Genomic DNA, 27,741 nt, shown 5'->3' with positions numbered 1-27,741 from the left:
CAGTTACAGTGGTGGTCATATCTTACTAGAAGAAATATGTCACAAAATTCACACCACAACTGGCTCTTCAGTGACTGGGGTGTCTTATACGCACAGCAGTGGCTGGTTGCTATGAGAAGGTTGCCTCTTCTGTACATGTTGTCTTAAATCCGTCCCTTCCTTGTCACCACCAGGCAGTTCACACTATAGGGTACATGCCATATGTAGCAATTCCACAGTGGTTTCTATGGTCTCTGGCGATCTTCACGTAGCCTCTAATGCCCCATTTAATGCCCATGCTGAAAGAAAGCATGTTTTCCCTTTAGTAAAAATAACACAGCACAATGGATTATTATAATAACTTGTCTGAGCACTGACCCAGAGGTCAACTTAATAGAAAGCATCAGAAAAAGCAGAGAGTCAACACTTGGGAACCAAGAGTTATCTCACAAAAGACTGTGAAAATCACAGCAAGGAAAAGATAGGACAATTTTCCATCTATTGGTGGTTCAGATGTAACAATTGTGTCAGATTTTAGAAAATCAATGGCACAAATATCATATTAGAATCCAGGGAAACCAGTAGCTGAATATGAACATTGTGACCACACAGCATGAGATGGCTGCTCCAGGCATAGAAAGAGCTCAGAAGATCAAGCTCTGGCCATACAAAAACTGAAATTCAAGTTCAGAATCCCACTGAAAGCCAGGAGTGAGGCTGCAGACAGCTCAGTGCCTAAGAGCCTGGGGAAAAGAGCTCCCACCCAGCAAACTGTCACTAGAAACAGAAAAAAAAATCTCTCTCCAACCTCAAATACAAATAATTTTGGCAATTTATACCTGTTCTTGACCAGCCAATATTTCCTGCCTTCTGATTCTTCTCCTTCAAAGCCATAGCCAACCACTAGCATAGAGTGGCTGATATTACGACTACTGCAATATGGCTCATAATATATACCTGAAAAATAAAATCAGTGAAGCAGTGAGAGGCCCCAGGAACCTGATGACGACAATGGTCACCAACAGTAGGTAAAGCGTTTCTGACTTCACTGAAATGTTATAAACTCTAGTGACAACAGAATCAGTCATTGACAGGAATCCTGATACAGGTCCTCATTAGAATCCAGAGAAATTCAAACGATCATAAATGTGTTGATAAACACTTGTCTACATGCATAGAAGATGACTCTTCATGTCTTGTGATTTCACTAATAGAACCCCATTGCAAGCAAGCACTACTGAGCATAAATTACTTAATTCAAGATCCTCTTTAGGTTATTCTGGAAATGTCATCTCATTAAAAGTCTTAAAGACTTATCACATGTAGAAAACTGAGAAACTAAGTTAAACAATACATTTTATTGATTATGTATTGTTTGCATGCAAGGGGAAGGTTGTGTCAAGTACAAATGACACACAAGATTATTAAATGGATAGCTATAAAATATGCAGACCCACATATTCTAATCATGTTTGATATTTTAATAAATGGTTTGTTGAACAGAAATGCCATGGATATGTCATACATTTTTAATTAATATCTAAAAGAGTGCATGCCTACCTCGTTTATAGAACTGGAAAGAATTATGTCTTGCATCAATTGCAACAGAAATGGGACCTATAGTTGCCACAGCATACATTAGGGCATTCTCACTCTGTGGGACTAACACAACACCTGTGATATTAGCAGTAGAATTATCCGGACTGTACCTGCAGGGTCCTTCCTTAAAAAATATAAAGAGTTAAAAGACTAGGTTAGTCTTTTAGTCCCTCTGGGCCCTATAGAACAGGAGTCAGAATCACACTCTTCACTTTGCAGCTCAGCATCCCCAAGACTGGGCTATTATAAAGTATCCCAGGAAATAAAATGCTACTGGGGGATTTGAAACTGAAAATTAGCTCTCATGTTATCAGTGACACCCCATTAGGTATTGCTGTCCGTAAGAAATTTTCATAGTGAAGAAATTTATATTCTATACAAAGATTTTGCATATTCTCCATGTTTATAGAAGTAGGGTCAGCTACATGGAAACCGTATCAGTAGATAACCATGCAAAGATAGTGCTGGGATGACAGGCTTGAAATAACAATAACATAGAAAGTACATTTACCTTGTCTTCATATGGATACGTTGCCTCGGACTCCAGACCTCCATTGTCTTTCACATACTCAAATGCAAGGTATGTATTGCCTCTGTAACAGCCCTCATTACCGTGAGATCTAGAACAGTCCACTAGGTTCTGTACACTCAGAGGAATCAGTTTGCCTGTTTTCCGGAATATCTGTCCTTCTGTGGCACCAGCCACAGAAATAGCCCAACAAGCATTACAGTCACTCTAAGCAGAGAGGAAAAGAGAGTCATCCACAAAAACTAGCAATTCCAGATCAGACAGCTGAATACTATCATCAATACTTCATCACTACTGAATACTATGTCAATACTTCCACCACTAGCAATTGATGGAAGCCTGTCAAGGGAAACTCAGTCTTCTTTGGAGACCTGACTGATAGCAGTTTGCTCATGCCACAGTGGTTGGTCACACACATGCACATAAGGGCAGGATCTACTGGTGTCTGCAGGTTATAGATAGCAATAAAAGGTGATATGAAGTCTAAAGACGTGATGGAGGACACTAGGTGGAGCTGTAAGGCTAAGGTAGTGGTGGATGCAAATGTTTGGTATGCATTGTGTAAAAACACAAGAAAAATTAAAATATTATTGAAAACTCAACTCAATCCATACAGATATGTCACTTCCTAACTTCCTCAGTGGTTGAATAAGATGAGCATGTGAAATAGTAATACCTGTCTCCGCACAGTGGTAACATAACCTCTTTTTTTCCAGTTTATAAAATTGGGCACATCACCAGCCAGACGTTTCTGGACATTTTTCTCTTTCTTGAGAGTTGGGACTTGGAAATTAATCATCATGTTCCTGAATTCTTCACCAGTCTTTAAGGAAAAATACATAAATCATTGAAAAACAAAGACATCAAGAATTTAAAGAGGAAAATACATTGTGAAGCTATACATGTCACATTCACCATGTCACCAAATTCATTCATTTCCATGGTGAAACCATTCTTCCCCAGGCCATTCTCCCCATTGTGCAATTTGATCATCTTCATATTTTCTTCCCATACTGCTTTCTTCCGTCCTTCTTCCTCCTGGAAATAAAAATAATGGATGACATTTATTTTTAACCGCTACACAAGCTGCCCAAATACTTGTTGTAACAGGTTAAGAGAACCCAGAGAGAGAGAGATTTCAGGACATTGAAACAAACCATTTGACACATATCTAGGAAGAGAGATTCTAACCACTCTATGCTCTCCTGTATATGTAATTCTTCAGAGAAAGGCAGTTTCCATGGCCTCTATTATGCCCATAACCCCCAACAGCAAGCTCTCTGAGTTTCCTCTGGACAGTTTCAACATTACCAACCAGACTGTATGTTTTTCCATATTTAATCTTCCATTTCTGCCAATCAGCATCCAAAATGGGATCAGGTGATGGAGTAGATGAGGCCATTCCCAAGCACATTACAGCCAGAAAGACAGCAGGAATCATGACTCAAGCCTGCTGACAGGGAAGAGAAATGAAAGTGTGACTACATCACCACTTCTAAAATGCCTTCTTACTCCTTCCTGACAACTGAAAACATCCATAGTAGATAAATTATTTGAACTATTATTCTAAATATTTATCCACAAATTTTGGAAATGGCTAAATATATATTTGGACTAAAGGCTCAATGAATGGTATTTAGTTGGTTAGTCCATAAAAATGCACAGCACCTGGGAGGTGTGGTGAGAGGGAAATCTGTAGTCGGGATGTAATATATGAGAGAAGAATAAAATAAAATAAATAAATAGATAAACAAACAAATAAATAAATAAAGTACAGCATATGGCCAGAATTCTAGGAATATAAACCGCATATATACTAGAAACTTAATTTATCAAAAAGAGAACAATGCATTCAAAGTTCAAAAGCTATACAACTATGGACTTGTGGCATAGGAAACCTAGGATTTGTAATGAAGCAAAACTTCTTTTGCATATCATCTTATCCTAATCAGAAGGTTGCCTCATGAATTGGGGCCACATGCTGTTTTATCCCTGCCTAACGTGCATCAAGATATGGGCTTATTTTGAACCTTACCTCGAGTCCTCCTTAAAAAATACAGGAAGGTTTATAGATCCTAATCCATCTGACACACTCTTGGATCTTTACAACTATACACATTACCTCAGTGAGGAAAGCATCACATGGAATGTCATTGTAAGACAGAGCCACCAGTGAAGGTGGGGTACTGGAGAAAGCCACTCCCAGGATTTCAGATCAAGACATGCTGGGTCTCTTAAGCCATGTCCTCTATACTTCTTGTCTAGAGACATGCCACCTGCTATTACTTCTGCTCATGCCAATCATGAAAAGTAGTTTTTATCCAGTGATAATGTGCAGGAAAATGATTTCTGTAGGCCAAGAATGAGATAAAGATGTCCCTACTGCACACGGTACCAGCTGTCACTCTCTCTAGACAAGGCCAGTCTTGCACTTAATGGGAACCTACATAAACCTGGACCCAGGGGTGCCTGATTTCCTTTCTGGCTCCCTCACCCTCTTCCACCTCCACACAGCAGGGCTGCTGAGATTGAGAAGATATTCTCATTCCTGAGGCTCTGCCTGATTCTCCATGAAGTCTCTCAAGACTCTCCTCCAGGGTCACTTCCCATTCTGCCTTTGGAGAGGCCGGGCCTCACCTGTGATGACCACTGCTACCTCAGTGCACTCCACAGCTTTTCAAAGATCACTGAAGTCCCAGGATCTGGCCAAGCAACACCTCACTCAGGCTTTAAATCCTAAGTATCTGGCTAGTCAGCCCCACCCCTCAACCTTGCCCTTCTGATTTTCTGTTCTGATTACAAGATTGGGCCTCCAGGCTCCAACGCTCTGGACTCTAGAACTCCAAGCTCTGGGACTCCAGGCTCTTACTAAATCCCATCCCACCTGTCACGAAGAGGTGGACATGGGTTGCCTCAGTGGCCTGTGTGCAGCTGAACCTATGGACCTTGCTAGAGGAACAGATGGTTAGGCTTTCCACATTCCATCACCTGATACCTGACATTTTGCTTCATGAGCAGCTCAAGAAAAAAGTTTTTCTTGGCAAACCAGTACCATATTTTTTGTTTAATCCACATCTAAGGTGAGATTCTATGAAAACACAGACCTTGGAATGACTTTTTTCTCATTTTCAGGGTGTATCAGAGATGACTTTCAGAGGAATTTTTAGGATAAGGTGATTCCCAAACAAGACAGCAATATTCAAGGCTAAAACCTAAGGTGAAAGATGAATGTCCTTGCTCTCAGAGTCCCCTGAAACTGTCTAGCTTTTCTTTACTTTAATTTAAATTGAGTACCCCTCAGCAAGAATGCTCAAATATGTCCATCTTTTCACTGGGTAACACATACATCACCTCAAAGTTTCCACTTTTGCCACTCTAGATATACACCTCAGTGGCTGTAGGGACACCAACAGTGCTGTGCAAACATCACCATGTAGGTCTCAGGAAAGATTCTTCTCTTAGGAAACTCAGCACTCATTAAACATCCTCTAATCCCTGTCCTCAACTTCAGCACCCCCACTTCAATTTCTCTGTTTAGGAATTTGTCTGCTGCCAAAGGTGGAATGTTTTTCCTTCCCATTGCCATGTTGGAGGTAATTTCCACTGTACCAGTATTGAAAGCAGACCATTAGGAAATAAAGTAGTTTCCACTACCTACTGTCAAAATATCATCCTTTACTAAAGTTCTACAATTTTCTATTACTTGAAGATTTCATATTCTATGTGTTCATTCACTGTGGCATTTTGTTGCTTCCTTAGATCAGGGAAGAAATATATGATTCTTGTCTACTCTACAACCTACATTACCCAAAGTACACAAAATCTAAACTTAACAAGTAAGTTTCTAAATATAGCAGAAACAGTGAAGGATATTTAGGTCATAGAGAGTATACATTATCATACCTGTAAGCCATAGAATACCTGTTTCTTCATTTCTTGAATAATGCCTTTCCTGCTAGGATGGGTTGGTGATCAAAAGTGATGACTAATTCCTTGCGCCCATTTCTGCCCTCTGCTTCCTAATATAAAAACTGTTGATGAGTGGGTGTGTACCCTGAGGATTTAAAAATAGAGCTGACTGATTCTTTTTCATATATAAAAGATTAGATTTGTGATTCTTCTAAGATTTCTTCTAAGACTATCTTTTGAGATAAATAATAAAATGATTGGTCCTTTCTTTGTAACTGCAAAATGCTGCCTGCCAGTGAAAAACTTGCTGAGAAAAATACCTTGCTTGCTTATACTTTGTTATTCTATAACAAATTGCTTGGAAATGAATGTGCGTGGGTTCTTGAGGATAATTTGTTCTTCACTGGTAGTATGTAAAATGTTTAATCATGTAAGGTGTATGGAAAACATGCTGTTTTTTACTTGTAGTCATTGTACTCATTCACTTGAAAAATAGGATGTAACCGCATTGTAATTTTTATACTGCTTGAAAGATTTTGCTGAGATATATAAGCTGTAAGAAAAAAATAAAAAATATGCAGAAGAGATACATCTGGATAAAGGTAAGAAAAGAAATAAAGAGATGGGAGAGAAATGATAGAAATACCTTAAAGGTGTGTGTGTGTGTGTGTGTGTGTGTGTGTGTGTGTGTGTGTTTTCCCTTTTTCACCAGCCCCAGACAGTTAAGTTTTGCCCTACTCACTGGCCCTAGAAAATTAAGTTTTACTCCCTCAGATAGAATAGAAAAGTCAAATTGAGTGATTAGTTTGCCGACTCCATGGCTCCCCCTCAATTCCTGAGCTTCTGAAGGTTGGTCCTTACAGTGGTGATATGTCAAATCAGCACAAATCATTATTTCTATCTGACCACCCTTCAAATCTAATCAGGGTTCTCCTCCTCAACTGTTACCCATTTGATGTCTGGTCATACATGCCAGATATCCCTTGAACTCTGATTATGGTTTTTTTTTTTTTTGGGTGGGGAGAGATTTTTGCATTTTCAGACCCTCCACCCTCTTCCTTGCCTATAAACTGAGATAGGTGCAAATTTCACTTCTCCCAATTTCATTAGGAAAAATAAAATGATTAGTGATCTTAAATAAAGCCTATTGTGTCACTCATAATCTCAACAGACATTCTGGCCAAGGACTTAAGGTGCCCTCCATCATGCATGAGAAGTGGATGTAGCTTCTTGTTACTCAGAAGTTGTGTCTATTCACCAATCTGATACTGGGGTAGGCTAGTTCAGGCACCCTTTCCAGTATTGCTAGTAGTCTAAGGTGGAGTCATCCTTATGGATTCCTGGGAACTTCCCTAGCTCCTGTTTCCTCCCTATCCCCATAATGTCTTCCTCTGTCATGGTTTCTCTTCATTGCTCTCCCACTCCGTCCCTGTTCCAACTCAACCATCCCATTCCCTTATGTTCTCATCTCCTATCCCCTACCCTCCATTGCCCCCCTCACCCCCAGTTTACTCATGGAGATCTCATCTATTTCCCCTTCCCAGTGCAATCCATGCATCCCTCTTAGGGTTCTCCTTGTTAGCTTTTCTGGAGCTGTGGGTTGTCCTGTCATCATAGAGGCTTTCTCCAGTAACTGAGGGAGGCAGATGCAGAGATCCATAGCTGAGCACCAGGCCAAGCTCCAGGAGTCCAGTCAAAGAGAGTGAAGAGGGATTCTATGAGCAAGGGGTATCAAGACCATGATGGGGAAATGTACAGACAACCAAACCAAACTAGTGGGAACTCATGAACTGTGGACCAATAACTGTAGAGCCTCCATAGGACTCAACTAGGCCCTCTGCATAGGCAAGACAGTTGTGTAATTTGATCTGCTTAAGAAGTCCCCTGACAGTGGAATCAGGATCCATCCCTAGTGCATGAACAGGCTTTTTGGAGCCCACTGCCTATGGTGGGATACCTTATACACCCTTGGTGCAGGGGGAGGGGCTTGAACCTGCCTCAACTGAGTGTACCAGGCTCTGCTGACTCCCCATGGGAGGCCTTGCATTGGAGGAGATGGGAATGGGGGGCGGTTTGGTGGGGGGAAGGTGGGGGGAGGTGGGAGGAGGTAAGGGAGAGGGGGGATCTGTGGTTGGTATGTAAAATGAATAGAAATTTTCTTAATAATAATAATAATAAGTTGTGTCTAAACCATCAGAATTTCTTACCTGTACTCAATTCATCCCATAGTGACCTGAACCTGGCCTGAATTTTCAAGAAGTTATCTACCTACTGAACAACCACAGAGTTCTGCCCACTGTAGACAGATGTTGATCTCTAGGATAAGGGTCAACACCCCACCTGAGCAAGTAAGAGGTAGTGAAGCTATTGGAAGTCTGCATTCCTGCGTCTAACACAGATATCAGCAAAATTTAGAGGGCCTTCCCAGAAAACAAGTTTACATTAGCAAATATGTTACATGACCTTCCCCTGTCCACCAGTAAGAAAGAAGCCTAATGTCTAGAACATTAGCAAAGTATATAAATCAGCCCTGAAACTGTTTGCTTTTTTGTTTTCCCCCCAACATAAAATTTTTATTAATTACTTGGGAATTTTGTACAATGCACTCTGTTCACACTCACTTCCCATTCACCTTTCCACCCTTGCACACACACACACACACACACACAAAAAAAAAAAAAAATTTCAATTTATATTCATTGGAATATTCCCATTGACCAGCTTCTTAAAGAAAACTGAGTTCTTTCCCACCCCCTTGCCAGGAACAATCAGCTGTGAAGAGCTACAGTTCATTATCTTTATCACAGTTTTTAAGGACTCTCCTCAATAGCTTCCTGTCTGGACTGTTTCTTTTTTTTTTTTTTTGTGGGAGGACATATAGTCACAGAAGCCTTCAATGTCTCATTCTTAGTTATGAGTCTGCAGTCATCAATACCACTGCGAAAGAAGCTTCCTTGACCATGGCAGCTGGTGGTAGCTCAGATCATGGACATCAGCATGGCTTCTGGTAGCCACACAGACCACAGACACCAACACAGCCAGCAGCAGCAACATGGATATTCTCTTCTTTAATCAGTTCTTTGAGATTTCACACAATATGTTTTTATCACATTCAGCATCCTCTCCCAGTCTTCCCAGCTCTGTCTCACTTTCCTACCCACATAAATCCATGTCTTTATTTTTTAAACCCATCAAGACTAATTTTTGCTACCCAAATATTCTTGGATGTAGTCCTCTCACGGGTATTAGTCAGCTAACCTACAGAAGGAAACCAATAAAAAGGGACCATTGTCTTCTAGATTCTAATTCTCTCCATGCTTACTCTTGATTTCTCAGAATCCTTTCTTACATGCTATGTCCTCTTTAAATCCAAACCTTCCATTTTGATAACAAATAAGTTTTTCCAATAACAATCTCGGAAGTCTCCAGAAGGAAGATGGGGCCCCAACAACAACAACTCTACCCAATCCAGAATGATGCCATGGTAATCATCATCATACTACACTTCATGCCAGAATTTCAGACAATCTTACCCATTACTCTAAGACTTGCTGCAGAACCTACAGTTAGTCTAACTGAGATTTAACTATCTGAGCTTTCTCATAGTACCCAACAGAGATAACATCACTCCCTAAACAGCAGGAAGCAATTCTAAGAAAACGACGCCCCTTCTCCCTTAGGTTTCATAATTCTCAGGGTTATGGATGATGGTTATAGGGTTGGGGGTGGAAGAAAATATTAGACTCAGTATTCCAAAAAAAAAGAGAAAAAAGGGAAAAGAAAAAATGGAATGGATAGGTATAAGATATTATGGTAGATTATTGTATATACTAGTAAACAAATTTAGTAAAATAGCAGCCTTAGATAATTTGCACTGTAATTTGCACTGTTATAGATTCTTATATGTTGATACAAATGTAAACTATTTTTATATTCCTGTTTAAGATAATTTGTATATTGTTACAAATACAGAACTATATTTGTTAATAATGTACATATATTTCTACTCTTATTTGAAATATTTGTATATTGATACAAATGTAAATTTATATCTGTCATACTTTATGTATGTTCTACTTCAGTTTAGGATATTCAGTATATTGATATATATTTAAGATTATTGTCATATTGCATATTGCACTATATACTCCTACCTCTGTTATAAACATCTTATGTATTGTCACAATTTTGAAGTCATCGTTCTTTACCATACATTTGCTTATTGACTGTTTACCTTGTTTATGTGAAGCCTTAGTCCTTAGGTTATTTTGGTAGATAAGACTTATAGATTTATAGTCACCTATGCTTGTCATCTCTATAGTTACGTTAGTTAGGTTATCCAGATTTACAGATACATAGGTCAGATGGACAGGTAATCTTCAAACACTTCGTAGACCTAGAGAATATGACATTTAAATAACTTAGAATTCTGTTGACGTGAGACACAATTGCTCCTGGCTGCACCAATTTGATCCCGAGAGAATGTTGGGATTCTAAGACATTTCCATTTGGAAGTTTGTCTTCTTGGCACAAAATGGCCTACTGGGCAAAGAACTGCCCTTGCCTCAATGGCTGACAGTACAAATGCAATGCTGTCCTTTCTAGACAAGTGGGACACAAGGAAAGCGACCACTGTACTCTGCCAAGACAGGGTAAGATGGTCTTTCAGAATTCCTGCTTCTGAAAATGGTCTGTCAGATACTTTAGGCCTGTAGCCAATTTGAATGCACCAACAATGCTGAAAAACATTAGGTGACTGTCCAGGATGCCAGCTGTCTCAGTCTACTCTTGCAAGATTCCTGAAAGTTGCTTGCATCCATCTACCATTTCTCAGGTACTATTATATTCCTTTTCAGGTCTTTGATGGGATTGAAGACTAGCAGTTATAGTTACAACTTAGTAGATAGAACATATTAAGTATTAGATTCAGGTTCTTTAGGATAGGACAACTTTTGGAACGATCTTTGTAACATGTCATTTACCTATGCTCTATACTTCTCTGGATTTTAGTATGTGTTTCTTGCTTGATATTGTTTGCATTGGTTGTAGTTCCATCTTATCTAGGTCATTATCCCTCATTATTCCTGGACAATATTTGATAACTATTCCTTTGCATATAGTCTTGTATTAGGTTAGAACTTTCTTATTTAGACAAAATGGGGGAGATGTAGTGGGTAGCCATTCCAGCTTTGATCTGGAAGTTCCAACCCCCACTGAGACTTCGGCAACTGTCACGCCTACAAGGCAGGGCCAAGAGAGGTGCCTGGAGACCCGAGACCTGGATGGGCCAGCGCACTCTCTGTTCTGGGATGCTGGACAGTGGAGGTGGGCCAAGCAGAGCTCCAGAGAACACCGCTGGACTGCGATACACCTTCCCCAGACCCTGCGACCTACCTATCCCTTAACTTGTAAGTTACGCCATTAAATAAATCTCCTTTTAACTACAGTCTTAGAGAAAACTGAATCTCCCTCACCAAGAAGCTAAAAGTTGCCAACAGCATCATGATTCGGGGTAAGACTGTGTGCCAACCACCCTGTCTGTGCTGGCACTTGGTCTCACTTTGGTTTGTAATGGTCTAGTGGATCCTGTCACAATGTCTGTGAGTTCTCATTTGTAGCTGCTTTCTATGTCCACAAACAGTTTCCTTGTCCTCATAGACCACCTCAAGCTCTTGCACTCTTCCTCTACGCTTTTACATAATGAGGGTTATGTATTTAAAGGAAGAATATGGTATTTTTCCACTTAGGACTGAAAATTTCCAAGTTTCCCTTTCTCTGCACGTTGGCCAGTTGTAGGTCTGTGTTAATCGGCATCTGCTGCAAAGAGAAACTTCTCAGGTGAGAGCTGAGAGGTGCACTAATCTGAGTATAGTGATAACTTATTAGGAATAGGTTTAATACTATGCCCAGATATTAGTTACTTTTCTACTGCTATAATAAAACCCCAAGGCCAAACAAAGCACCTTATAAAAGAAAGCACTTAATTAAGCTTTGGTTCCAGAAGTTTATAGTCCATGATGGTGGCAGGAACAACTGAGACTTCATACCTCCACATCTTAAACTGCAAGCAAGAGGTGAAGAGCACATGTCTTGAAACCTCAAAGCCTGCCCCCAGTGACACAGCTCCTCCAACAAGGCCGCATCTCCTAAACCTTCCCAAGGAGTTCCATCAACTGCAGACCAAATATTGAAACATAAGTGCTTTTGAGGACCACTCTCATTCAAACTACCACATTCCATGCTTTGGTTTCTAAGACTACAAGGTCCTTATGATGATGACACATTTCCCCAGGAGCAAGCCCATGACAGATGTGTGTACATGTGATTCTCTCAATTCAAATCCATGACATGTGTTTGTGTGTGGATCTCTCAGTTCAAAGACCTTAACTGTCTTTTCCTCTGACTAAAATAAATACCAGAACTGATTTTTCCAAGTGTGTTTTAGTTGCATCTTTACTTTACCACTCATTTGTGTTTCCTTTCAATTTTGTTAATTATTTAAAATCTTCATACAGTGTTTTTGTTATTCACTCACTTCCCCAGCTCCTGACATACCTAGTCTTCTGTTCTACTGCTCAACTTTGTGTCTTTTTCCTTTTAAATACATCAAGTCCAGTTTGTACTGTCCATATTATTTTAGATGTGTGGCCTCCCACTGGCCTGCCTGGAGCTACTCTCCTAAATAAAACTGACTCTCTCATCAGCCATAAATTGGCATTGGTTCTTCATCCAGGTGTAGGACTTTATGCCTACCTCCCCTTTACATACTGGGACTTTGTCTGGCTTAAGCTTATACAAGTCTTGTACATGCTGTCATCACCACTATGGATTCACATACATAGCTGCCCAAGTATGTCTCAAAAACAGTCTGTAGTCATCTACCACTTCTGGATCTTGCAATTTTTTTTCTGAGACAGGGTTTCTCTGTGTAGTTTTGGTGCCTGTCCTGGATCTCACTCTGTAGCCCAGGCTAGCCTCAAACTCACAGAGATCCACCTGGCTCTGCCTCCTGAGTGCTGAGATTAAAGGCATGCGTCACCACCACTGCCCAGCAGGCTCTTGCAATCTTTATGCCTCCTCCTCCACCTTTATTACTGAGACTTGGGAAGGTGGGCATGATATATATATTCTATTTAGGGCTGAGCATTTTATATTCTCTTATGCTTCTCACCTTGACCAACTGTGGGTCTCTCTGTTTATTGCCATCTACTGCAAACAGAAGCTTCTGATAAGGACTGAGAGGTGCATTGATCTATGAATATAACAGTAAGTCATTAGAAGTCTGTTTAATACTATATCCATTTAGCAGAATAATAGTAGATTCTCCTCTGGGTCTATGACCTGTTTAGCCATAGATTCTTGGTTTGTTTTCATTTCTATCCATTTAACTGATAATTGTTTGATCTTGTGTAGCTGGCCTTAAATCCAATCATGAAATTGTTTGCTCCAACAACACCCATACCATTATCGCACCAGTGGACATATCTTGTCGGGCCAGTAGTGTTATTATACCTCTCAGAGTACACAGAGGTGTAAGGCTGATATCAGACTTACCCTTTCCAGGAGCATTCACCTTACAGCACTAAGAGAGCTAGCTAAAGGGTATGAAGCTTTGAAGTCAGTAGTTGCTTTATTTATTCATGTTCTATGAATCATGTAGTGTCTTCAGCAATAGGGTCTTACCACTAATTCTGGTGGGTAACCAATAGCATTGGCAATAACCTGTAATGATTGGGGCTCTATGAGACCTCACCAGCCAATAACTCCCAAATGGTAACCCATTCCTTACGTTGGGCTTCTTGTTATCCTATGGTGTCAAGTAAAGGCATTGTCATACTGTTATAGGATAACTACATTTTAACTCACATAAAAGCTTCTATGGAAATAAGTTCCCATATGACTTTTTATTAGACTTCAGTGTTCTTTACTTCTCCCTATATTTGTTCCTCTATCATGATTTCCCACCTCCATCCCTCCTACTTAACCCTTGAAAGCCAACATCCAGGTACAACATTTACGCAGTGTGGCTTTCCAAAAGGAATAATGTCACTCCCCTCAGCAGGGCACTTCCTGCTAGTCACTATTTCCAGTCAGATTCCCCAATAGCTTTTCTGATCAGAGACCTCTAGAAAAGAGTGACTCTGTAGACTGACCTGTATGTGTTAAACACAGGAGCTTCCTTTGGTTGAGGTACCATAAAACCTGAATAAAGTCCCACAACTGGCACCCAAACAAAAAGCAAGTAAAATAATAAGAAGAAAATAAAAAAAATAAAACCAAGCAGACAATAAAAACAAATTAAACAATTGATAGAAAATTTAATAGTTCACAGTTTCTGGTTTTGACAAAGGATCTGACAAAGAAATAGAAAGAGGTGAAAGGGAGACTATAGAACAATAAACCAAAAAAGGAATGTGAATGATGAACCTACAACCTAAATAGAATATATTATTTAGACATGAGGTCAGCAGTCATCTAGCTGAGCATGTGTTAAAATAATGGCTTCATGTCTGTTAGTCTTCATCATAATACACCAAATAAATAATCTTTGCAAAGTCACATACTCAAAATGTTGATTTTCCCACATTCCCAATATTTAGTATACAACCCATCAAGCAAACACTGTAATATCTGCTCTCAACCAAGGCTATCTCATTCTCCTCTCAATCAGGTACTTTGCTCTGCATTTGAAGTTCCTCTAATTTTTGGCTACTTTTTTTTCAGGTCTTCTTTAAATCTTTCTCATGTCCTATCCAGACCCTAGAAACATCAGGTAGAAGGATAGCTCTCTCTCGCTGAGATCTTTTCTGTCTTAATGTCTCCGACACAAATAAGGAGCCAGAGGAGGGAGTTCATGAGGAATTAGTGAGAAACTTGCTACTGAAGTCTATATTTTCTGAGGCTAGAATCAGTTTCTCACAACAGTGTAATCACAGGTATGACAGATTCTTTCAGACACTCTAACCTCTTAGACACTGTCATGACAATAACTTGGGGGTCACAGACCAGGAGTAACATGAACTCCTGCCCACCATAAGAATATGTACACAGTAAAGATGCTCACTTAGCGTCTACCTGGATATACACATAGGACTAAATCCAAAACCTAGCCTCAATTCACTTCCTGATCTTTAAAGGCTTCTGCTCTTTATTTCACTACCTTTACCACCTATAGATTCATTCTTCAACCTCAAACATAGACAATAAAACCACCTTTGCTATAATACATGTTTTGTGGGGAGAGAATTGACAGAATAGAGACAGAAACACTTGACTGAAATTGCCTCTGGCACATACAGAGAACACTACCTTCAAAGGGTCTATAGAAGAATTTCCATCACTCTGAATCACAATGACCACTGAAGTGGGTAAACTTGAAGAACTAAGAGATAGGCACAATTCAGTATGTAGATGAGCTTCTTTTGTGTCGCTGGCTGAAAGGATTATTTCCTGAAGAGAGGAATCTTTTTTATTTCTTAGCTGATAGAGATTACAAGGGAAATCCAATAAGGAAAGGCCCAATTGTGCCAAACCAAAGCCACCTATTTTGCCCTTATTCTGACAAAGGGAATCAGAGTCTTAAGACCAGAGTAGGCCTAGCTTGGACTTGCCACTCCCAAAACTCTCAGATAGGTGACAGCATTCCAGTCAGTTGTAGGCTATTGTAGAATTCAGAGTCCTTATGCAGAATCAACTTAAATTCTTGATCAGACTCCCAGGGAAGCCCAAATGCAGGACCTCACAAATGTTAAATGTATATTAAATTTTAACAGGTTTTCTAAAGACTCGGAGACTTTTATTAAGGATCCCAACTTTGCTCTGCCACCAAGCCAACTTCCACCTGTATGTAACTGAGATACAAAGCACAGACATGAGGGTAATTACCTAATTCATAGGCCCTTCCCATCTTGTAGAACTCCTAAGCAAGGATTAGATGATATTGCAAAAGGCTAGCCTTGTTCCTAGGAGAAGTTGCTGCTGCAGGCAGGATTCCTATCATTGGGCTGCTTCCAGGTTCTCTGAATTGACAATGGACCACCAAGGAACTGCCAACCTCAGCCTTCCTGCGAGTCACTGAAAAACCTCAGGCTTCTCCTCAAGTGTGAACCCCTCCAGAATCAGATAAATCCATCTACCTGTTCAGTCACTGCTTTCCTCATTGGGTGTGCTATCATTGTCGCTCTCTAGATATCTTGCCCCAACACAGTCACTAACATCACTTGTCTCAATGGTGGACCTTCTCAGGGTTCTGATGAGCCCTCCTGGCCAATCAACCAGTGCTCCCTCATGAGATCCTGACTTCTATAGAGATTCAAGCACCCCAGCCCATTACCCAGTAAAAGGCACATACAAATTTAGTATGTCATTCCCAATAGTGGGGGAGGATATTTCCATCACACTGTCAATGAATTATGCCAGGAACTGAAGACAACCAAGGATTTTCACAGGAGAAGTCTTGCTATGCTGCCAGAGGCCCCATTAAAGTCACTCCATTCAATTCCTTTATGAAAGACACTTGTAACTATAATAATAGCTATCAGATGACTTCCATGGTCACAATCCATAGAACAAATACTCCAAAATGAAATTAGCTATCCATTCACAAGGTCCATTATAGCCTGGCCCAGTGTTCCCAAAATTCTCTGCCCTGTACCTTCAGAGTAATCATGAAACTCCTAAACAAACTATACCAGCTACTGGAAGTAACCTGGTGAGTCCGTAATCTCCAGCAGACAACCTTTACCTGAAATCTGGGAGCCACATTTCAGGGCAGATCAAAACCTTCAACTATCTAGGAGCAATGCCTACCACTTTAACTCTCCATGGTGTGTCTCTGTGTTCTGTGTTCATTACTTTTATCCTGACTGCACTCAGACCATGACTTCCCTAAAGGGACAGTTCCTCCAGTGGCTTTCATAGAACTGACGCATAGACCATCAGGATTGTACTCATTGACTCACAAATTCCATTAAAATCCTGAGACTAACAACCCACAATCCAGTGTTCTAAACATGTAGTCCTTGGCCACATGCATAGAAAGTCAGCAGTTCCTGGTTCCAGGAAAAAAAAAAAAAAACTCCCCAGAGGGGTTGGCACTGTCCTGGACCTCACTGGGCAAAATGAATGATCAGCAAATAAAGAAAGACATGACTCAGAAAAGAATTCACTGTCTAAGATAGAACATGAGGCTACCCTTTTTTACAACTGGAGGAAAGGGCTGAGAAAAGTCATAAAATTCAGAATTAAGGGAATGGATACAATCCACTAGCCAAATTCTCCAAAACTGTGTCTCAACTTCCATTTGGGAAAGAACTTGTATAGAAACTCAATGCATCCTTTGAACATGTCAATTCAAATGGAGGCTGAATTGGTGACAGGCATGTGACCCACATCTTAACTGCAGAGACTGAATCTAGAAGCATATTTACTACATATAGACAATGTTTCCTTTGGAAGATAAATTCTCACAGCTTTAACATGTGTCCTTCCACTGTAACCTCCATGTTGCATGGTTGAGCAAGACTGTTGTCAAATTCACAACTTTGGGGCACATTATTCAAGATACCCGAGTGACGGCATGGAGCATCTCTGGGCAGTGCTACAAAACAAGAACTGATAGGGTTATAGTCTCTCTCAAACTGTCCATTAGATATTTACATATGACTACTCCCTCAAGAAAGATGAAACCCAAATTCCACCATGGTTTGACTGATGTCAGTTCCCACCAGGCATTCTATCTAGGACATGGAGAAGGGCATCTACTGCTTGGAGGTCTCTACCAATGAAACAGTCAATTTATATGACTTCTGAGCAAAGTTTCCAGGCACCTGGTACCCTCTGAGGGAGTCTGGTGTAACAAAGTCAATCACACAATTACACTTTAATCTGTCACAACCCAGAAAATGAAATCACAGTCACCTTGATGTCTTCCACAGTCACAGGGAAGCTCATACCAGGTTGAAGTGTTGGACAAGGGAGAGTCACAGCCTAGCACAGCACAGTGCAATAGTGCACGGTACCATCTCACTGCACAATGGGGCCAAGAACTGAAACCGGTTGAATTCATAGCAATTAAAAATGTCAAATTCCCACACACTTCTGGCAAAAGACTCCCACCCCACCAAAGGCCAGACCAAAGCCCTGAACTCCAGGTAAGACAACCCTCAATCATGCCCATGCCAGTCCAGCAAAACTCCAACCACACCTCTTCTCCTAATCACCATATTCCAGCCAACACCGCTGGTGGAAGCCTCTATACCACCAGAGACCAGGCCAGCCTCCTGAACCCCAGGTAAAACCACCCTCTCATCCTGCTTGTGCCTCCCCAATGAAACTCCAATCAACCCTCCTGTCCTTATCACTATCCCCTGGCGCAAACCTCTGGTGGGAGCCTCCTACCCTCATCACAGGTCAGGCCAGCTTCCTAAAAACCAGCTGAAGCCTCCTACCCCACCATAGCCCAGGCCAGTTCCCTGAAAACCAGGTAAGCCGCCACACCCCCACCCTGCCTGCACCTGCCCAGACTAACACAAACTGACTCTCCTTTCCTTGTTACCATGTCCTGGTACACATCTCTGGCAGAAGCCTCCTACCCAACCAGAGGCCAGGTCAGCATCCTGAACCCCAGGTAAGACCACCCCTCTCCTTCACCCATGCCTGCCCAGTGTAACCTCAACCACCCTCCTCTCCTTGTCACCAAAACCTACTCCACACTTCTGGAGGAAGCTCCTACTCCACCAGAGGACAGACCAGCATCCTGAACCCCAGAGGACCCCGGGCCAGATCAGAGGCCATGTACATCACCAGAACTCCAACAGCAAACTTAGGCAGCAACTTCCTGCTTGACCAGAGGCCATCAGAAATACCAAGTCAGGCAGAGACCTTCTACTCAACCGTAGGCCTCTCCAGCCAGAAGATGAGAAAGGAAACAGAAACAAAACCATACAGGAAAATTTTCCTAACCTAAAGAAGAATATGCCTATAAAGATACAAAAAGCTTACAGAACACCAAATAGATTGGACCAGTAAAGAAAGTCCCCTGGTATAACACGAATCTTAAAGGGTCTTATCAAATAAAAAACCTGGAGCCAGATATCAGAGTTAAAACCTGAGAGATCAGAGGAATAGGAAAAGCCACAGCTAACCTCACCTCACCAACTCTGCAGCTTCCAAAGAGACCTACTTCCTATATACCCATACCTATATGCTTTTCTGTTCTGCCAACTCATTTCTTCTCTGCCCAGCTACATCACTTCCTCTTCCAGCCCTGCTCTGTCACTTCCTGTCTATCTGTACAGACCTCCAGACCTTTATGGTTAACTAGTGTTGGAATTTAAGGTGTGTGCCACTATGCCTGGCTCTGTTCCCAGTGTGGCCTTGAACTCACAGAGATCCAGACAGATCCCTGCCTCCCAAGTGATAGGATTAAAGGTGTGTGCTACCATTGCCTGACTTCTATGTTTAATATAGTGGCTGACTTTTTCCTCTGATCTTCAGATAAACTTTATTGAGGGACACAGATAAAATATCTCCACACCCTGAATACATAATAATCAAAATACTAAACACTCATAACAAATAAAGAATATTAAAAGCTGCAAGGGGAAAAGGCCAAGTAACATATGAAGTCAGACCTATTAAAATTATACCTTAATTCTAAATGGAGACTCTAAAAGCCAGAAGGACCTGGATAGATGCATTTCAACTATAAGAGACCACAGATGCCAGCCCAGACTATTATACCCAGAAAAACATTCAATCAAATGGAGAAAACAATATATTACATAATAAAGGCAAATTTAAACAGTATCTATACAAACCCAGCCCTAAAGAATGTAGTAGAAGGAAAACTCCACCCAAAGGAGGTTAACTACACCCATGAAAATACAGGTAATAAATAATCTCACACCAGCACAATCCAAAGAAGGAAAACACAGACACAGACACACACAGACACACACACACACACACACACACACACACACACTAACAACAACAACTGCAATAAAATTAACAATTATCGGTCAGTGATATCTCTACAAATGGGCTCAATTCTCCAATAAAAAGCCACAGACTCACAGAATGGATTAAAAAAACAAGATCTATTCTTCTGCTGAACACATGAAACACACCTCAACATCAAAGATAGATATTACCTCAGAGTGAAGGATTGGAAAAATACTTTCCAAGCAAATGTCCATAAGAAGCAAGCTTGTGTCACTATTCTAATATCTAACAACATAGACTTCAAACCAAGATTAATCAAAAGATATGGGGAAGGACACTTCATACTTATCAAAGGAAAAAAAATCACCAAAATGATGTTTCAATTTTTAGTATCTATGCCCCAAATGCAAGGGCACCCACATTTGTAGAAGAAGCATTACTAAAGCTTAAACCACAAATTGACCCTCACAAATTGAGAGTGGGAGACATCAACAACCTACTCTCACCAATGGACAGGTCACCTAGACATAAACTAAACAGAGAAATAACGGAGTTAACATACTTTATGAACCAATTGACCTAACAGATATATACAGAACATTTCAGCAAAACACAAAAGAACATACCTTCTTCTCAGCACCTCACAGAACATTCTCCGAAATTTACCACATACCCAGTCACAAAGTGAGTCTCAATAATACAAGAAAATTGAAATAGCCCCCTGCATTCTATCAGACCACCACAGATTAAAACTGGATTTCAACAACAGAAATAACAGGAAGACTACAACCTTATGGAAGCTGGACGACTCTATACTGAATGACTACCAGGTCAAGGAAGAAATAAAGAAGGAAATTAAGAGACTTCCTACAATTCAATGAAAACAAATGTACAACACACCCAAACTCATGGGATGCAATGAAGGGACGCTGAGATGAAAGTTCATAGCACCAAGTGCCTGCATAGAGAAACTGGAGAGATCTCACACACGCAGCTTCAGCACACCTGAAAGCTCTAGAGAAAAAACAAAAACAAAACAAAACAAAACAAAAAAGCAAATTCACTCAAGAGGAGTAGATGGCAGAAAATAATAAAACTGGGGCCTGGAAACAATTAAGTGGAAAAAAAGAGAACAATACAAAGAATCAGTGAATCAAAGTGTTGGTTCTTTGAGAAATGAATAAGATAAAAAAAACCTTATTCAAATTAACAAAATCAGAAACAAAAAGTGGAATATAACAACAGACACCAATGAAATCCACAGAGTTATTAGGTCACACTTCAAAAACTTGTATGCCACAAAATTTAAAAATCTAAAAGAAATGGACAAATTTCTTGATAGATATCACTTACCAAAGTTAAATCAAGATCAGATAAACAATGTAAATAGACTTATAATCCTTAAGGAAATAGAAGCAGTCATTAAAAGTCTCCCAGTCAAAAAAGCCAAGAGCCAAATGGTTTTAGCACAGAACTCTGCAAGAGTTTCAAAGAAGAGTTAATGCCAGCAGTGCTCAAAAAATAGAAACAGAAGGAACACTGACAAATTCTTTTTTTAATTTAATTTTATTTTATTTTATTTTACAATATAATTCAGTTCTACATATCAGCCACGGATTCCTTTGTTCTCCCCCCTCCCGCCCCCCTCACCTTCCCCCCAGCCCACCCCCCATTCCCACCTCCTCCAGGGCAAAGCCTCCCCCCCCAGGACTGAAATCAACCTGGTAGACTCAGTCCAGGCAGGTCCAGTCCCCTCCTCCCAGGCTGAGCCAAGTGACCCTGCATAGGCCCCAGATTTCAAACAGCCAACTCATGCAATGAGCACAGGACCCGGTCCCACTGCCTGGATGCCTCCCAAACAGATCAAGCCAATCAACTGTCTCACCCATTCAGAGGGCCTGATCCAGTTGGGGGCCCCTCAGCCATTGGGTCATAGTTCATGTGTTTCCATTCGTTTGGCTATTTGTCCCTGTGCTTTACCCACCTTGGTCTCAACAATTCTTGCTCATATAAACCCTCCTCTTTCTCACTAATTGGACTCCCGGAGTTCCACCCGGGGCCTAGCCGTGGATCTCTGCATCCAGATCCCTCAGTAGTTGGATGGGGTTTCTAGCACGACAATTAGGGTGTTTGGCCATCCCATCACCAGAGTAGGTCAGTTCGGGCTGTCTCTCGACCATTGTCAGCAGTCTATTGTGGGGGTATCTTTGTGGATTTCTGTGGGCCTCTCTAGCACTTTGCTTCTTCCTATTCTCATGTGGTCTTCATTTACCATGGTCTCCTATTCCTTGTTCTCCCTCTCTGTTGTTGATCCAGCTGGGATCTCCCGCTCCCCCAAGCTCTCTTTCCCTCGACCCTCACCCTTCATTTCCCCCACTCATGTCCAGGCTGTTCATGAAGATCTCATCCATTTCTCCATCATTGGGTGATCCCTGTGTCTTTCTTGGGGTCCTGTTTTCCAGGTAGCCTCCCTATTGATGTGAGTAGCAGTCCAGTCATCCTTGTTCCACATCTAGTATCCTCCTATGAGTAAGTACATACCATGTTTGTTTTTCTGAGTCTGGGTTACCTCACTCAGGATGATAAAATGTGGTACATATACACAATGGAATACTACTCAGCAGAGAAAAACAATGACATCATGAGGTTTGCAGGCAAACGGATGGAGCCAAATTCTTTTTATGAGGCCAAAGTCACCCTGCTACCCAAGCCACACAAAAACTCAACAAAGAAAGAGAATTACACATCAATTTCTCTCATGAACATTAATGCAAAAATACTCTCAAACTGAATCCAAGAACACATCAAAAATACTATCCACATGATTAAGTTTCATTCCACAGAGGCAGAGATGGTTCAACATATGCAAATACGTCAATGTAATCCACCCATCTTTGTTAGGGTTTTCATTGCTTTGAACAGACACCAAATAATCCAATTAAAAATGGGCTACAGATTTAAATTCTCTTCAGAGAATTGCTGTGGGATGGTCTGTATGTCAAATTGCTCTGATTGGTCAATAAATAAAACACTGATTGGCCAGTGGTTAGGCAAGAAGTATAGGCGGGACTAACAGAGAGGAGAAAAGAAAGAACAGGAAGGCGGAAGGAGTCACTGCCAGCCGCCGCCAAGACAAGCAGCATGTGAAGATGCCGGTAAGCCACAAGCCACATGACAAGGTACAGATTTATGGAAATGGATTAATTTAAGCTATAAGAACAGTTAGCAAGAAGCCTGCCACGGCCATACAGTTTGTAAGCAATATAAGTCTCTGTGTTTACTTGGTTGGGTCTGAGCGGCTGTGGGACTGGCGGGTGACAAAGATTTGTCCTAACTGTGGGCAAGGCAGGAAAACTCTAGTTACAGAGAATTCTCAACAGAAGAATCTCAAATGGCCAAAATATACTTAAAGAATTGTTTGACATCCTTAGTTATCAGGGAAATGCAAATCAAAATAACTCTGAGATTCCATCTTACACCTGTCAGAATGTCTAAGTTCAAAAACATGAATGACAGTTCATGCAGGGGAGAATGTGGAGCAAGGGGAACATTGCTCCATGGCTGGTGGGGGTACAAACTTGTACAGTCACTTTGGAAATCATTATGGAGGTTTCTCAGAAAATTGGGAATTGATCTACCTCCAGACCCAGCTATACCGCTCTTGGGCATATACCCAAAAGATGCTCCATCATACCACAAGGACATTTGCTCAACTATGTTCATAACAGCTTTATTCATAATAGCCACAAATTATTTACAACTTAGATGTCCCTCAACCAAAGAATGGATAAAGAAAATGTACTACATTTACACAATTGAGTATTACTCAGCTTTTAAAAACAATGACATCAGGAAATTTGAAGGCAAATGGATGGAACTACAAAAAAATCATCCTGAGTGAGGTAACCCAGACTCAGAATGGCAAGCATGGTATGTTCTTACTCATAAGTGGATACTAGCTATTAATTAAAGGATAATCATGCTACAATCCACAGACCCAGGGAGGCTAGGTAACAAGGAAGGCCCAAGTTGGGCGTGAATTTTCCTGGGAAGGGGAAATAGAGATATCCTGGTCAGACTGGGAGCAGGTGGGCATGGGAACTTGAGTGCTTATGTTGAGGGGTGGGTGGATGGGGAGAATGCTGTGAGAGATTACTGGAAAGGGGGGGCTTTACAGAGCTGGGTAGAAGCCTGATGCAAGGGACATTTCTGCAAGTCTATAAGGAGGGCCCCAACTAAGACTCCTGGCAGCAGTGGATATATAGCCTGAATGAGCCATCCCCTGTGATCAGATTGATGATTACCCCAGTTGTCATCAGAGAGCCTCATCCAGTGATGGATGAAGGCAGGTTCAGAGACTCAAGGTCAAACATTGGGCCAAGCTGGGAAAGTCCTGCATGGGATGAACCTAGGCCCTCTGAGTATATTGACAGTTGTATAGATTGGTCTATTTGTAGGACTCCTGGCAAGGGGAGCAGGGGCTATCCTCAGTGCTTTGGCTGGCTCTTGGGACCCTATTCCTCAGGCTAGATTGCCTTGTCCAGACTGAATACAGGGGAAGGGGCTTGATGTTAAGGTAGCTTGATATGCCATGCTTTGCTGACACGCATGGAAGGCCTGCCCCTTTCTGAGAAAATATGGAGGAGGAGTGGATGGTGGGTAGAAGAAAAGAGGTTTGGAGAGGGAGTATGAAGAGAGGAGGGAGGGAAGGCTGTGGTCAGGATGCAAAATAAATTAAATAAAAATTAAATTGAAAGAACCTAGAGTATGAAAAGAAATAAAGACAGGACTACACCAACTCTTCTAAAATGCCTTCTTACTCCTTTCTGAGAAATTAAAACATCCATTGTGGCATAAAATTATCTGAACTATTCTTCCATATATTTATCCACAGATTTTGGAAAAGGCTGAGTATTTGTTTGGACTGAAGATACCAAGGGTGGCATTTTGTTACCCCACCAAAATACAGAACACATGCCTAGAGTTTTAGGAATGAAACGGCATGTGTACTGCAGACTTACATTATCAGAATGATGACCATGGCCCTCTAGGTTCAAAAGCTCTATAACTAGGGACTGAGGACATAGTTAGTCTAGAATTTCTACCAAGCAAAACTTTGCTGATGTATAAATGTGATCCTAGTACATAGAGATTCCAGTAGCTGGGGCAATGTGGCATCATGTCCTTGCCTAATATACAGCAGGTAATGGACTTATCTTGGATGAAAACCTCTTCTCTTGGGTGAAAGATTTCTAGACTATTCTCCTTAAGGAACACAGAAAGGTCCACAGCTTGGCCTTCTCTTTGGCTGTGTTGATTACTGGATTGGGCTTCAGGGCTCTGCAACTTCATACTCATACTGAGATATGATCCCACCTTGTCCTGGAGGGGTGGGATGCCTGTTGCCTCAATGGGCTGTGAGGATCTGAATTTGTGGATTTAGTCAGAGGAAGGGCACCAGCCTTTCAGGCTTGGATCACACAATACATGACATTTTGCTAGATGAGTGGCTTCCTTTGTAAACTCATGTTTCAGCCTAACACTTATTTTAGGTAAGAATGATAGGTTTTTATCACCATCTTTCAAGTGGGCTAAGTATATTATAGTGTGTTATTTCTAGTTTAATCCACAGTTATTGTGGGATCCTGTAAGAATATAGACCCTGGGATGCATTCTTGCCCAGTGTCAGGATGGAATATAGCTTGCTCTCACAAGAATCTTTAGGGGAATGTGAAATCCAAACTTCAAAGTGGTGTTGAAGTCCAAATAGTACATGGGGAAAATGAATGGACTTCCATGAGGGACCTCTTTAAACTATCTAGCTTCTTACTGTTTGAGATTAAATAGATTAGTAGCTAGAAGCATCACCTTAACTGCCACTCTTTTCATTGTGGTAATACATGTACTGTGGTGCACCCAAAACCATGTGGGTCTTTAGAATGCCTCCATCACATGCATGGAAACTCTGGATTTATTAGACAATAATACTTTATCTCCATCTCCCCCAACCTCAGCATCCACCACTTCATTTTCTCTGTGTAGAGATTTGCCTGCTGCTATGAGTTGAGTATTTTCCCTTATCATAGATGAGATAGAAGGTAATTTTCCTTATACCAGTAGCAAAAAGTGGAACCAGTAAGAGATAAATTAGCACCCAGAAGCTACTGTCAAATTTTCCTCATTTTTTCAGATTACATAATTTTCTATAACATAGAGACACCATATTTGTTTTTTCCATTGATTAATGTATTTGTATGGGTTGTGTGATCCAAGAAGAATTATGTAACACTTGTTGACCCTGCAGTCTATACTACTAAGTATGTACAATACCTAAAATTAATTAAGAGATTTTTAAGTAATGGGTATTTAAGTTAGATATCATAACACAGTATTATTGTCATATGACATTGAAATGCCTTCATTGAAATTTATTCAATATCTGTTGAATAATATCAGTCCCTACTCCATCCTGAGCTCTGACTCATCTATTCACTACGTCTTTTCAGGTCCTTGCATCAACTCATGTCAGACACATGATAAGTCAGGTCAGCACAAAGAATCATCATTACTATCTGATCACTCTTCATATCTGATCAGAATTCCCATCCACTGTGCCCCAGGTGAAGTCTATTTGTCCTCACCTGTCTGCAAATGCCAGACATCTGCCTATCCAGATCCCCTTCACCTCAGATGTTTTTGTTTATCTGTAATATTTTTGCATCTGCAGAGGCCCACTCTTCTACTTGGCTATAAAATTTAATACATGGATGTATGTGTCCTGTTATCTCTGTAGGTATTTCCATATTGCTTAATAAAGTCTCTCTAGCTATGGCTTAGTTCACAAGATAATGTCCCTTTTAGGCAGCAGTTTAAGTAGATTTTCTTTCTCCAATTTTGCACCAGGTGAGCAGGCAGCTTCATCAAATGGAGGCGATGTTGTTACAGAGACTTTGAATCTCATCTCAGGTGGCTTCAGGAATCAAGTCGACTTCTCATGCAGCTATTGGGCTCTAGGGGTCGAGTTTGCCAACCAAAACATGAGAACGAGTCAAGCGATGAGGTTGAAAGATCTAACACTCACCTGCCACTTCTAAGCCCTGCTGGCATGACTTATACTGCGGCTATTGTCCACATTAGGAGGGTATCTGACACCATCCTCCCTCTGCCTCCTCAATTACAGTGACACCTTCATTCAGAAAGTTAGTCATATAAGCTAGCTCAGCATCTACACAATGATTCTTTGCTATGATTTAATGATCAGCAGCAATCTCATCCTTGGGAACTTGATAGGAAAACACATTTCTGAAATTTACCCCACACCTACTAAACTAGACAAACAGGGAATTGTATTCAGACAACTGAGTTTTCTCAAGGCTTCAGGATGGTACTGACCTACACTGAAGTCTGGTGACCACTGTGAATGGTTGTTGTAAAAATGACAGGAAGAGCATGTGCAAACTGCTCAGAACAACATAGGGCACCTCAGTGTTATTCCAATCTGAAAAATAAGCAACATAGGAATCTTGATTAACAATACTTTGGTTTTCATGACTGCCAGGTGCTCACAGATGGGGGAATGTTCCCTAAGAGGAACTCTCTCTGTCTGTCTCTCTCTGTCTGTCTGTCTCTGTCTGTCTCTGTCTGTCTGTCTCTGTCTCTCTCTCTGTCTCTTTCTCTCTTTCTTTCTCTCTGTCTCTCTGTCTCTTTCTGTCTCTGTCTCTCTCTCTGTCTCTCTCTCTCTCTGTCTCTCTCTGTCTGTCTCTCTCTCTCTCTCTCTC

The 27,741-nt window shown here is 41.0% G+C and overlaps 1 protein-coding gene across 1 annotated transcript; it reads right to left on the bottom strand.

The window, feature by feature from the left end:
• Positions 1-27,463, bottom strand: LOC131910870 (cathepsin M-like). The gene is made up of 9 exons (XM_059262761.1): positions 27,356-27,463; positions 6,011-6,161; positions 3,423-3,557; positions 3,023-3,145; positions 2,784-2,930; positions 2,090-2,314; positions 1,540-1,702; positions 819-936; positions 1-278 (listed from the first exon to the last, which is right to left on the bottom strand). Exons 3-9 carry the CDS (start codon positions 3,546-3,548, stop codon positions 179-181), a joined length of 1,002 nt encoding a protein of 333 aa, XP_059118744.1. The 5' UTR covers positions 3,549-3,557; positions 6,011-6,161; positions 27,356-27,463; the 3' UTR covers positions 1-178.
• Between the last annotated feature and the right edge of the window lie 278 nt (positions 27,464-27,741).

Source organism: Peromyscus eremicus, chromosome 5 (assembly GCF_949786415.1).
Source record: "Peromyscus eremicus chromosome 5, PerEre_H2_v1, whole genome shotgun sequence".
In the NCBI taxonomy this organism is placed as follows: Eukaryota; Metazoa; Chordata; class Mammalia; order Rodentia; family Cricetidae; genus Peromyscus; species Peromyscus eremicus.
The sequence above is the reverse complement of the archived record's forward strand: the minus strand, read 5'-3'. Positions and strand labels throughout refer to the sequence as shown.

Bases quoted from the DNA above. Each gene is read 5' to 3' on its own strand.
- LOC131910870 (XM_059262761.1), bottom strand. From the start codon at position 3,548: ATGATTCCTGCTGTCTTTCTGGCTGTAATGTGCTTGGGAATGGCCTCA. The intron at 2,315-2,783 runs GTATTACTATTT...CTCTCTGCTTAG, and splicing joins TTACCACTGTGCGGAGACAG to AGTGACTGTAATGCTTGTTG. The intron at 937-1,539 runs GTAGGCATGCAC...TTTATTTTTCAG, and splicing joins TTTCCAGTTCTATAAACGAG to GTATATATTATGAGCCATAT.